General features: G+C 47.8%; 1 protein-coding gene across 3 annotated transcripts in view; it reads left to right on the plus strand.

Moving 5' to 3' along the window:
• CBX5 (chromobox 5) overlaps positions 1-12,422 on the plus strand; it is a 49,534-nt gene extending 37,112 nt beyond the window's left edge. For all 3 annotated transcript variants that reach the window (XM_030198328.1, XM_030198327.1, XM_030198329.1), the window contains exon 5: positions 10,048-12,422. In XM_030198328.1, the coding sequence (XP_030054188.1) occupies positions 10,048-10,198 (151 nt within the window). In that variant the 3' untranslated portion in view covers positions 10,199-12,422. The remainder of the gene's footprint in view (positions 1-10,047) is intronic.
• Positions 12,423-13,840: the final 1,418 nt, after the last annotated feature.

Genomic DNA, 13,840 nt, shown 5'->3' on the forward strand with positions numbered 1-13,840 from the left:
GTTCCTTCTTCCATTTTCTGAAGGATTTTCTTTTAGCTGTAATAGCTTTTCATCTCACTTTTTAACCATGCCAGCTGTCATTTGGTCTTCCTCCCTCCTTTTTTTAATATGCGGAATATATTTGGCCTGGGTTTTCTGGATAGTATTTTTGAACAGCATCCACGCCTGCTATTAATTTTTGACCTTCACAGCATCTCCTCTTTTTTTTTTTTTTTTTACCGTTCTCATTTTATCATAGTCTCCTTTTTGAAAGTTAAATGCTAACGTATTGGATTTCCTGTGTGTACTTCAAAGCCAATATCAAATCTGATCATATGATCACTGTTATCAAGCGGCCCAACACCGTTACCTCCCACACCAAATCACGCGCTCCACTAAGGACTAGGTCTTGAATTTTTCCTTCTCTTGTCGCCTCCCGTACCAGCTGCTCCATAAAGCAGTCCTTGATTTCGTCAAGGAATTTTACCTCCCTAGCACGTCCTGATGCTACATTTACCCAGTCAATATTGGGGTAATTGAAATCACCCGCTGTTGTTGTGTTGCCCAGTTTGTTAGCCTCCCTAATTTATAACATTTCTACATCCGTCTGTTTATCCTGGCCAGGTGGGCAGCAGTACACATCTATCACTATCCTTTTCCTCTTAGCACATGGAATTTTAATCCATAGGGGTTCCTAGATGTGTTTTGTTTCCTTCAGAATTTTCAATCTATTTGATTCCAGGCTCTCCTTAACGTACAATGCTACCCCTACATCAATTCGATCCACCCTGTCACTACTATATAATTTGTAGCCTGGTATGACAGTGTCCTGCTGGTTCTCCGAGGACAAGCAGGCTGCTTGCTCACAAGTGGGTGACGTCCACGGCAGCCCCTCCGATCGGAGATCTTCACTAGCAACAACGTTTGCTAGCCTTCGCGTGCGCCTGCGTGACCGTCTTCCCGCCCAAACGCAAGCGTGTTCGCCAGTCTTCTTTTTTCTGCGGCTCAGGACGGCTGTGTTAGACATTCTGCGCCTCTAGGAGACTCGCGCCTTTTTTGCCGCGTTCTTCCGTTCGGAAGTGTCTGGAAAGTCTTCTGTCGCGTTCTTCGTTTAAAAAAAAAAACTGTGTATTTTTTCCGCTATTCCTAGAGTGTTTCCCGTAAGTTTCCTTTCGTTGTCAGAAGCGGCCCTTTTGGCGGTCGGTATGGGTTTTCCCCTTGTTTTGGTGCCTCTTTTTGTCACCATCGCGAAATTTGATTTCGCAAACGTGATTTTTCCACCCATGTCCTCGAAGCCTGCCAGCGGCACGTTTCATTCCTTCAGTGTCTGGGGGCCGGTCATCGTCCACAGGGCCCGTACCTTTTGTCTTCCTCTAAAGAAGAGGACTCAGGCGGCGAGGTTTGCTCGGTGGAACCTCTAGTTCGGAGCTTCGTCCGGTACTTCGATGCCTGCGGTACCGAGGTCATCGGCGGTATCAATGTCATCGGAGGGTGCATCATCATCAGGAGCGCAGTTGAGGACTGTCCATTCCCCTGCTGGTAGTGGTGAGCCCTCCAGCAGGTCTCCGCCTGTGTCGAGGGCTCCTGCGGTACAGGCACCCCGGGATCATCCTGTTTCGGACCCAGCCCCGAGGAGGCGTTTGGATTCAACATCCTCCTCTTCGGTACTGGGAGGTACCGGTGACCTGCTTCGTGCGAAGGCAAAGAAGCATCGGCGCCGGTCACCTTCCCGTCGAGGTACCAAGAGCTCTGGGTCGCCAAGGGATTCGGCACCAGCTAAGCGTCTACGCCGGGAGGATCGCTCGCCCTCCATACAAGAGGTGTCGATGCGCTCTACGATGGACAGTCTGGTACCGCCTCCATGGCCCTGGACCCCTTGCCTTCCTCGACAGCCGCTCTGAACGAGAGCCTCAGAGCCATCCTTCCAGGGATCCTGGGAAAGCTGTTGCGCCCTTCCGCTCCGGTACTGGGGATGCTTGCGCCGCCGATACTGTTGGGAGAAGCGGCGGCTGGCTCCTTGCCCGTCGTGAGGTCTCCAGTCCTGGTACCGCTTGCGGTACCTACATCGGCGGCCTCCCAGGCTGACTCCTCAACGACATCGATGGAGGGAGCTTCATCGCCGCCGGTGCGGGAGTCTTCCTCTCGACGTACCCACCATGGCCAGGTTTCCATGGAGTAGAGGCGGGCCCGGCTTCGGACTGCAGTCCACGAACTGGTGTCCGATACCGAGGGTGAGGCGTCGTGGGAAGCAGAGGAGGACCCGAGATATTTCTTTGATGAAGAGTCTTGCGGTCTTCCCTCTGATCCTACTCTTTCTCCTGAAAGGCAGCTGTCTCCTCCTGAGAGTATGTCTTTCGCGGCCTTTGTCCGGGAAATGTCTACGGCCATTCCCTTCCCTGTGGTCACAGAGGATGAGCCAAGAGCCGAAATGTTTGAGCTTTTGGACTATCCCTCGCCACCTAAGGAATTGTCCACTGTACCCATTCATCATGTCCTCAAAAAGACATTGGCGAACTGGACGAAGCCGCTAACTAATCCCCACATTCCCAAGAAGATAGAATCCCAGTGTCGGATCCATGGGGCCCAGAGTTAATGCGGACTGAGTTGCCTCATGACTCTGGTGTGGTGGATCTGGCCCTTAAGGTCAAGAGTTCTAGGGAGTACGCTTCAGCGCCCCCGGGTCGTGACTCTAGAACCTTGGACATGGACTCTTTTGGGCGGAAGGCCTACCATTCTGCTATGCTCATTTCCAAAATCCAATCTTACCAGCTCTACACGAGCATTCATATGCGGAACAATGTGCGGCATTTGGCGGACAAGCTCCCTTCTGAGCAGGCCAAGCCTTTTCAGCAGGTGGTCTGACAGCTACTACTACTACTATTTAGCTGAAGGCGTGTCGTAAATTCCTGGCCAGGGGTGTTTACGATACTTTTGATGTCGTGTCCAGGGCCGCTGCTCAAGGTGTGGTGATGCGCAGACTCTCTGGCTGCGTGCCTCCAACCTGGAAAACAGGATCCAGCAGCGGATTGCGGACTCTCCTTGCCAGGGGGATAATATTTTTGGTGAAAAGGTCGAACAGGTGGTAGAACACCACCAGCGGGGCACAGCTTTCGACAAATTCTCCCACCGGCCGCCTTCAGCATCTACCTCATCAGGTAGACGTTTTTATGGGGGAAGGAGGACTGTTCCCTATTCTACTAAGCGTAGGTACAATCCTCCCTCTCACCAGCCTGCTGCCCAGGCTAAACCCCAGCGCGCTCGTTCCCGTCAACAAGCGTGCGCCTCAACAGGCCCCAGCAGCTCCCCAGCAAAAGCAAGGGACAAGCTTTTGACTGGCTCCAACAGAGCATAGCCAAAATCAAAGTGTCCGTGCCGGACGATCTGCTGGTCGGGGGGGGGGGGGAGGTTAAAATTTTTTCACCAAAGGTGGCCTCTCATAACCTCCGACCAGTGGGTTCTCCAAATAGTCCGGCTGGGATACGCCTTCAATTTGAGTTCAAAACCTCCAAATTGCCCACCGGGATCTCAGTCCTTCAGCTTCCAGCACAAGCAGGTACTTGCTGAGGACCTCTCGCCCTTCTCAGCGCCAATGCGGTCGAGCCCGTGCCACCGGGGCAGGAAGGGCTGGGATTCTATTCCAGGTACTTCCTTGTGGAAAAGAAAACGGGGGATGCGTCCCATCCTAGACCTAAGGGCCCTGAACAATTTATGTGGTCCGAGAAAAGTTCAGGATGCTTTCCCTGGGCACCCTTCTTCCCATGATTCAGAAAAACGATTGGCTATGCTCTCTGGACTTAAAGGACGCTTACACTTGCATCCCGATACTGCCAGCTCACAGACAGTATCTTCGATTCCGTCTGGGAACACGGCATTTTCAGTATTGTGTGCTACCCTTTTGTCTCGCCTCTGCGCCCAGGGTGTTTACAAAAAGCCTGGCTGTCGTAGCGGCGTCTCTACGCAGACTGGGAGTGCACGTGTTCCCTTATCTCGACGATTGGCTGGTGAAGAACACCTCCGAGGCAGGAGCTGTACAGTCCATGCAGATGACCTATTCGACTCTTGGAGCTACTAGGGTTTGTGATAAATTATCCAAAGTCCCACCTTCTTCCAGTCCAGAAGCTAGAATTCAGACGGCTCGTGCCTACCTTCCGGAAGCGAGGGCCGACACTTCTGTCTCTCGTTTCCTGGGTGTGAGCGTCTCAGCAGATCACAGCTCGGCAGATGTTAATATTGCTCGGCCACATGGCCTCCACAGTGCATGTGACTCCCATGGCCTCCACAGTGCATGTGACTCCCATGGCTTTGGGCTTGCCGGAACGGCATGTTTCTTCAAGCCACGTATCTGGCAGGCGTAAACAGTCTGGCCGACAGATTGAGCAGGATAATGCAACCTCACGAGTGGTCGCTCAAATCCATAGTTGTACGCGAGATCTTCCAAGTGTGGGGCACCCCCTTAGTGGATCTCTTTGCCACTCAAGTCAATCACAAGGTCCCTCAGTTCTGTTCCAGACTTCAGGCCCACGGCAGGCTAGCGTCGAAGGCCTCCTGTATGCTTATCCTCCCATACCTTTGGTGGGGAAGACTTTGCTGAAACTCAAGCAAGATCGAGGCACCATGATCCTGATCGCTTCCTTTTGGCCGCGTCAGATATGGTTCCCTCTTCTTCTGGAATTGTCCTCCGAAGAACCATGGAGATTGGACTGTTTTCCGACCCTCAGAACGAGGGGGCACTTCTGCATTCCAACCTCCAGTCCCTGGCTCTCACGGCTTGGATGTTGAGGGCGTCGATTTTGCCTCTTTGGGTCTGTCCGAGGGTGTCTCCCGTGTCTTGCTTGCTTCCAGGAAAGATTCCACTAAGAGTTACTTTTTTCTCTGGTGGAGGTTTGCCGTCTGGTGTGACAGCAAGACCCTAGATCCTCTCTCCTGTACTACTCAGACCCTGCTTGAATACCTTCTGCACTTGTCCGAGTCTGGTCTTAAAACCAACTCTGTAAGGGTTCATCTTAGTGTGATTAGTGCATACCATTACCGTGTGGAAGGTAAGCCGATCTAGGGAGAGCCTTTAGTTCGCTTCATGAGAGGTTTGCTTTTGTCAAAGCCCCCCATCAAACCTCCTACAGTGTCATGGGATCTCAATGTCGTTCTCACCCAGCTGACGAAACCTCCTTTTGAGCCACTGAATTCCTGCCATCTGAAGTACTTGACTAGGAAGATCATTTTCTTGGTAGCAGTCACTTCAGCTCGCAGAGTCAGTGAGCTTCAAGCCTTGGTAGCTCATGCTCTTTATACTAAATTTCATCATAACAGAGTAGTCCTCCGCACTCACCCTAAGTTCTTGCCGAAGGTGGTGTCGGAGTTCCATCTGAACCAATCAATTGTCTTGCCAACATTCTTTCCCCGTCCTCATACCCGCCCTGCTGAACGTCAGCTGCACACGGACTGCAAGCGAGCATTGGCCTTTATCTGGAGCGGACACAGCCCCATAGACAGTCCGCTCAATTGTTTTTCATTTGATCCCAACAGAAGGGGAGTGGCTGTCAGGAAACGCACCATTTCCATTTGGCTAGCAGATTGCATTTCCTTCACTTACGCCCAGGCTGGGCTGACTCTTGAGGGTCATGTCACGGCTCATAGTGTTCGAGCCATGGCAGCGTCAGTGGCTCACTTGAAGTCAGCCACTGTTGAAGAGATTTGCAAGGCTGCGACGTGGTCATCCATCCACACATTCACATCGCATTACTGCCTTCAGCAGGATACCCAACACGACAGTCGGTTCGGGCAGTCGGTGCTACAGAATCTGTTCGGGGTTTAGAATCCAACTCCACCCCCCCCCCCCCCCCCCCCCGGCCCATTTTTATTCTGTTCCAGGCTGCACTCTTCAGTTAGTTGAATAAGTTTAGGTCAATCTCAGTTATGTCCTCGCCGTTGCGAGGCCCAATTGACCAATGTTTGTTGTTTTGAGTGAGCCTGGGGGCTAGGGATACCCTACTTGTGAGAACAAGCAGCCTGCTTGTCCTCGGAGAAAGCGAAAGCTACATACCTGTAGAAGGTATTCTCTGAGGACAGCAGGCTGATTGTTCTCACCAACCCGCCCGCCTCCCCTTTGGAGTTGTCGTCCCTTGTCTTTGCTATTTATTGGACTGGCGAACACGCTCGCGTTCGGGCGGGAAGACAGTCGTGCATGCGCACGCGAGGGCTAGCAAAAGTTGTTGCTAGTGAAGATCTCCAATCGGAGGGGCTGCCGTGAACGTCACCCACTTGTGAGAACAATCAGCCTGCTGTCCTCGGAGAATACCTTCTACAGGTATGTAGCTTTCGCTTTATCCTCCTTCCACCAGCTCTTAGAGATGCCTATTATATTTAATTATTCATTTAGTACAATATATTCTTCCATCTTATTTCTTAGGCTTCTGGCATTCGCATATAGACATTTCAAACTATGTCCAGATGTTGCAGTTGCCAGCATGGGATGCTTCTCAAGGCCACTTACCTGGCGGGCAAATCCAACAAACCAAAATAAGCACAACGAGCCTTCAAGAGAGGAGGCGTCAACTCAGAATTTTATTGATCAGACCTGACAGTCGTGTTTTGTTGACATTACCTATATCGGGTCTTTCAATGATCACAAAATAGATGGGTATCAGAACAAATCAGTGGAACATTCTAAATCTGATTTCACATGTGACGCTGACAACAGTGCGGATACAAAGGTAAAATGCTTCCACGCAGTAAAATGCTCTGCTGTAGACTGTGCAGGGTCATGCAGCTGCATGAGTGATCACTCAGTATGGGCGTTGCCTGCTAGATCTTCTGCCACTTTGCCACTCAACTCAGTCACAAAGTCCCTCAGTTGTGCTCTGCTGTATTCCGCCCATATGATCAGAGCACAGCGCTCTGATCTTACAAGCGAAATACCGCCTTAACCCTTTGCCAGCTCAGAACTGTCATTGGGGTTAAAGAAGGCTTCTCTCTTCCTCCCCAGCTCCCTCGGGTCACTGTCAGTCCTGGGAGTCCAGTGAACTCATCCTGGAGGCCTAATGTCCCCCTCCCCCCCCTAGCCCACCAACTAACACCAGGCCTATAGACAGCGACACACCTCCAGCCCCCTCCCCTCCTCAAAAAAAATATTCCTGGTGGTCCAGCAAGATCCTGCTTTACCCCCCCCCCCCCCCCAATATCTTGAGACGGTAGGAGGGAGTGCTGCTACTTTCTCCTGCGAGCACTACATTTAAAATGGCGGCGCTGTGCTCAGTGTCCAGCACATCCCATGATGCACCTGGTAGGGTGCTGCCATTTTGAAGGTGGTGCTCTCTGGAGGAGGGAGTGCTACTACTCCCTTCTGCCTCAGGAGAGGGGTTGGGGGGGGGTACAAGGTAATTTTTTTCTTAGTATGGGGGGGGGGGGTGGGGGTTGGCATTGGTGGGGGGAATTACAAGTAGGGTCCCAGTGGACTGTCGGGTATTTGTTTTGTTTTGTGGGGGGGTTAAGTTTGACAGGCTGGGACTATTATTTTATTTTTTATTTCTTTTTTTACAGCTCGGACCTGTCACACTTCTGCGGGAGGATTGCGCCTTGTGTGTGTATATAAGTTCTCTTGTTAAGGCTTAGGCATTTGCATAATAGTTTCAGCCTCCGCCTCTCCTTTTAATCGGTAATGTCACATTCTTGCCTCCATGTGCTGGTAGGGTGTCATAACCAACCAGTCTGGACTGGTTTAGTAGGGCTCGAGGAGATGATCAGGTATGGCCAAATTGCACCATTCAGCATACTGAAAGCAATTGAATTTTAAACATTGGGATGTAGGGGAATATATCTGTGGGGACTAATCACAATTACCTAGTCCCAGAAGATTGAGCAATGAGGGAAGGTAAAAGATGACAAAGTAGAAATGTAGCACTCTGCAATGGATGGAACACAACCTCCCTCTTCCAAATCAGAGATAACACTGAAAGAATAAGATACGAGGCTCAGATATTAAAAGAAAAATAGAAATGCTGGTTTATTAGAAATATTGGCAGTAGTAAGCTTATCGTAAAACAGTGTCTGTCGGAGACCATTCACTTGTATGCAGAACTACTCAAAATGAAATACTGAGGCCCAGATGCACTAAACCTTAACGACCCTTTAACGAAGAAATTTTCAACCGTAGCATGCATTAAAGCCCATTTTCCGACGACGCTAGCAGCTAACGAAAACAGAATGCAAACGAGTAACTACCATTGAAATGTGGACAATTCGGGATTGCACTATCTGTGTCAGGAGGCCATCTGGATATGGCACTGGTCTTGCAAACATGGCATGTTCTTCGAGTCACTTATCTGACAGGCAAAAACAAAACCCTGGCCGACAGACTGATCACTATAATTCAACCTCACGAGTGGTCTCTCAATATGGGCATAGCCTGCAAGATTTTCCGAGCATGGGGCACCCTGTCGGTGGATCTTTTTGCCACCGGATCAACCACAAGGTCCCTCTGCTCTGTTCCAGGCTTCAGGCCCATGACAGACTAGTGTCCGATGCCTTCCTCCTCAATTGGGGGACAGGTCCTTCTGTATGCGTGTCCTCCCATACCTCTAGTGGGGAAAACTTTGTTGAAGCTCAAGCAAGACTGTGGAACCATGATTCTGATCGCGTCATACTAGCTGCACCAGGTACGATTCCCTCTTCTTCTGGAGTTATCCTCTGAAGAACTGTGGAGATTGGAGTGTATTCCAACCATTATCATGCAGAACGATGGGTCTCTTCAGCATCCCAACCTCCAGTTTTTGGCTCCTGCAGCTTGGATGTTGAGAGCCTAGAATTCACTTCCTTGGGTTTTTCGGAGGGTGTCTCCCGAGTCTTACTGGCTTCCAGGAAAGACTCCACTAAGATACTATTCTTTCGAATGGAGGAGGTTTTCCATCTGGTGTGAGAGCAAGTTCCTAGATCCCCTTGCTTGCCCTACACAGACCCCGCTTGAATACCTTCTATCAGAGTCTGGTCTCCATTGAAGAAATTTGCAAGGCTGTGACATGGTCTTCAGTCCACACATTCACATCACACTACTGCCTTGAGCAGGATACCCAATGCAACAGTCAGTTTGGGTAGACGGTGTTGCAGAATCAGGGGTCTAGAATCCAACTCCACCCACCAGGCCCATTCAGGATGCACTGTCATTCAGATTGTATATGGTTTCAGGTTAATCTATATTATGTCCTTGTATTTTCGAGGCCCAATTTTTCCAGTTTTTGGTGAGCCTGGATGCTAGGGATTCACCACTTGTGAGAATAAGGGGGAAAGGGAAATGGGACTTGATATACCGCCTTTCTGTGGTATTTTGCAACTACATTCAAAGCGGTTTACATATATACAGGTACTTATTTTGTACCTGGGGCAATGGAGTGTTAAGTGACTTGCCCACAGTCACAAGGAGCTGCAGTGGGAATCGAACCCAATTCCCCAGGATCAAAGTCTGCTGCACTAACCACTAGGCTACTCCTCCACTCGCCAGCTTGTCCTCTGAGAAAGCGAAGGTACTTACCTTTTAGCAGATGTTCTCCGAGGACAGTAGGCTTTATATTATCATAATCCCTCCTACATCTTTTGGAGTTGTCTATTATTTTTACTTTATTTTTGCTGTAGTATTAGACTGAGACCAGTTGCTTGCAGCGGGCGGGAAGACACTCGCACATGCACAGTGGAGCAGTGAGCGGGAAGGCATGCGTGGTGGAGCATGTCTGGTGCTCCACAAAGCTCTACTTGTTTTAAGTTCCAGATGGGCGATGCAGGTCGATGTCACACACTTGTGAGAATATAAAGCCTGCTGTCCTCAGAACAACTGCTACAGGTAAGTACCTTTGCTATTTTTTCTGACCATGAAGTCCTCTAGCTCTGTTAACTGGGTTGTTATTGAAAGTTGCTTTGCCTTGCTCAGGCCTTGATGTGTCAGCAAGCAATGTGCCTGAGGTAGGTCTGCAAACAAACGTCTGCATAGGAACTGACACTGACCTAAACCTGTTATGTGAAAGTCAGGTTCATTAGTTCTTTTCAGTTTTCCCAGGCTATATTACATTTTTGCTTCTCTTCCAGGAAAGATTCAGATGAAGCAGACCTGGTACTGGCAAAGGAAGCAAATGTGAAGTGCCCACAGATTGTTATAGCATTTTATGAGGAGAGATTGACTTGGCACGCGTACCCAGAAGACACGGAAGGCAAAGAGAAAGAAGCAGTGAAGAGCTAAAAATGTCGCTCCCCGAGGCTGTACCTTTTTACATGTATATATACACACATTCTCATGTCTCTCTTCTCTCCACACCCCCCGTTCGTCCTTACAAATGTGCTCATTACTGTGTCTTGAAGACAAAAATGACATCTTAGTTTTTATCTTTCTTTTTTATTTTTTGTTTTTCTTGAGCTACTCAGATGCTGAGGGTTTATTTTAATTCATTGTACAAGTCATTTTATAGTGAAGGAATAGTGCCGTATCATGACCTCTCCTTTCTCAAATCTCTTAAAGAAGAAAAGGTTCAAATCATGTTGTAGAATGTCAGATCATTTCTTTGCATTTGCTTGCAGAACGTCAGACGGGAGCAGTGTATTGGCAAACCAGTAGCACAGTCTGCTAGCCTATAAGGCAAGCTGCTGCCCCCTAAACTAGAGCATAAACATCTGTTATGATCTCTGTTCATTAATCGGCAGAGACCTGAAGTTCTACCCAAAGCCGTATCATGCCCGTTAATTACTGTATGCTGTAGTCTGCCTTCTATGTTGGATTGTACAGGAGCTTAATATCTGATCCCATTGAATATGTGGGTTATTAAATCATTGCTGCATTGTTGGGTGCCACCACAGATATCACTAACATTGGTGGATCTTTAAGCATATAACCTTAAGTATGAGAAACTCCAGTCAGTTGCCCAGGGTTAAAGAGATTAGCTCAGGATTCTATGTAAAGGGATCTGTGTTTGAGTCCTAGTACACATTTTCCATTTCATGGGTTGGCTGAGGGTGCTCCCTCTTGGGGAGAAGGGAGTCTTACCACTCAAGGGCAACATCCAGTGACTTGAATTTTTAGGGTTTTCAGGAGCAGCCATGGACTTGCCACTGGGTTGGCTGAGTGAGTTGGTAGTTGATATAAGGTGAGGGGAAATTTAATCCCTGGGTCATTGTGAAGGTCAGCCCATGGTGCCAATCAGTCCTGGTTTTGAAGGAGCAGCAAAAAGTTGTTGGGTCCAAGTACAAGAAAATAGGGAAAATTCTCTATGAGAGCAAGTGTAATGTAAGCTATGTTCAGTCTGTAGCTGAGGGAGTGGGGTTCTCAGCTGCAGCTAAGTTGAGCTCTCTCGTGTCTTACAAAATGTTTCACAGATGAACATATGATCTGCCACACTGGCCCAGACCACACTTTAATATAGTATCTAACAGTGGCAAGTAACAGGAGATAAGAGGAAGTATGTAACAGGACATATGTGTCCTCCATTTCCAGCAGCTATGCTTTAGGGGATACTTTCAACCACCAAAGTGTGACATCCCTAACTCAAGTTGAAATGTCTGTCTTCATAAAATAGTCCAATCCCTTTTGGACTTGCATACAGAACACTGGAGACTGATTATGGCAGTTAGTCTCGCAGGTCAACTCTGGGTTGTGTGAAATATATTTAACTGTTAACCTGCTGCCTAAAATAAGTACCCATAGGTATAATGAGGGTGGTGCCCCCATCCCCCAAATCCTTCAGATGCTGGTACTGAATTTGGTGGTCTCCACTGCTAATATTTTCCTGCTCCTTGCCCCCCACCCCCTAAAAAACTACATTGAAGTATAGCCCTTAATTCTTATGAGGCATGGTGCATCATAATTCCTTGTTGTTTTTTTTTTTCTTTTTTCCCTCTGTCTCATAATATACTGCCATCTTATCTCCCTTCAGTTGCTCATGCCTAAGTACTTAGTCCGAAGCCTCTACGTAAAAGGAGGCATCTGTGCAGAACACAGAAGGCTAAGTTTTAGTTCTAGGAAAGCTTTCTATTCTTTGACCACTGGCTTCTACTTGGACTTCCAACCCAGCAGTTACAGTAGCAGTCCTTTGATTTAGTACAAACTACTTTTCCTTCTAAAGACTAGCGTAAGCCAGTTAAGTGTTGCTGTTGAGCAGTATCTAGGAATCCTTTCCTTTCAGGGGCTATAAATGGTGCCACAGCTGGCCTAAGGAGAAGGAAGTAGTTATAGAATCATCTAAGAAGCTTGCTTCTGCCAAAGACGTGCAGTAAGAGTAAATATACCTTTTATCCAAGGCAGCTGTGTTGTCAAGTATGCCTCGACTCTGACTCTTGCCAGGATCACTTCCTCCTCTGTGTCCCCAGTCTATTCCTTGCTCTTTTCTTTAATGCAGTAAATAATTTTTTAAAAAATTCCATGAAGGGTTTTTAATTTAGCCTGAACTATGAAATGCATTTTCTCAGTGTGTGTAAAAAAAAAAAAAAAAAAGATTGATTTCTTGATTATGGAGTTAGCTGTCTTGTGTTGCAGTGAGTTGTAATGCAGTTGTCTGGTTAGTCACCTTATGTAGGGATGCCAGGGTATAACCAGGGCTTTTTTTGAGGGGGTACTTGGGGGTACTGAGTACCGGCACCTTTTTCATTGCCTGCTAAAATTGACCCATGGTCCCCAAGTTTTAATGAAAGAGCTCAGGCTCTACACACCAATTCTGCCTTGTCATAAATTCTGTGACTGGTTGCAGGGGACCTGGCTATTGTGGGGTGGGTCCCTCAGTGATCACCCCACCCCTGAAGGGTGGCTTGGCATTTGAGTACCGGTACCTTTTTCGCTAGAAAACATGCACTGGCTATAACTATTTATAACTGAACTCTAGAAAGGCAGATGTTGAGATGTTTCTGCGTAATGTTATATGAAGCTGAATGAGTCATTGCTTATTTTTCTGATCAGTAGGTTAGCCAAATGTAAATCCAGGTTTAATTTTGAAACTAGAAAAACTACAGCAACAGGCACTTACTCTGCTCTTAGCTAGTGTTGGGTTCTCTGCACCAGTTTCCATGAAGTCACACTTGACATCAGAAAGCATATTATCTCCATTGGGAAATGGAAGCTGGTGTGTTGTACTTCTGCTGTTTCTATAAATGAAATGGGATTTTATATCCACAGAGTGTGATTGCAGTGTGTTTCATGTGGCTATGTTACTTGACAATGAAATAGAAGGTCATAGATGATGATTAATATATGCCTTTGTGCAAAAAGACAAATAACCACATGGAATTGGAAGCCATAGTATGCTATTGAAAGATTGTCCAGAATTTCTAGATCGTTGCTGGGATTTTCATCTATATGAGGTTTTGTTTGGCCTCCAGCTCTCATTCAGGGAAACGTTTTGTGTTGTGGACAGGTATATTTTCAGAAATACTAGCGCTAATGCTTGCAGTTGAACATTTGATGCATTTGTTGAGCACTGCTAGGTAGAGGAACTGGGTGCAGGGACTGCAGCATATATTCAGTCTTTCTGCCTTCTCCCCCCCCCCCCCCCCCCCCCCCCCCCCAAAAGAAAAAAATTCTGCTGCTGGACTGAACTCAGGCTGGCACGTTATCAGTATTACTCTGGAGAAGCACCCAGTAGGGTGAGAGCTGGTAGGATAACATCAGTTTAGTGTTTGAAGCAAACTGCACCTGAGCAAGTAGTATTATTGGAATTAACATGTCTGGTACAAATGGAGCTCATAGCTGAAAACTTCTAGACTTCATCTATTCAACTAAATATGTGGGCACAATACAGTGTTCAGATAATTTTTTTTCCTATCATTGAATTAAGCTTTCCTTGTTCCCATTTTACCTCAGCTTTGTGTACAGTATACTGAGAGCTTACCACATTACCTCTTG

Source organism: Microcaecilia unicolor, chromosome 3, assembly GCF_901765095.1.
Source record: "Microcaecilia unicolor chromosome 3, aMicUni1.1, whole genome shotgun sequence".
Lineage (NCBI taxonomy): Eukaryota > Metazoa > Chordata > Amphibia > Gymnophiona > Siphonopidae > Microcaecilia > Microcaecilia unicolor.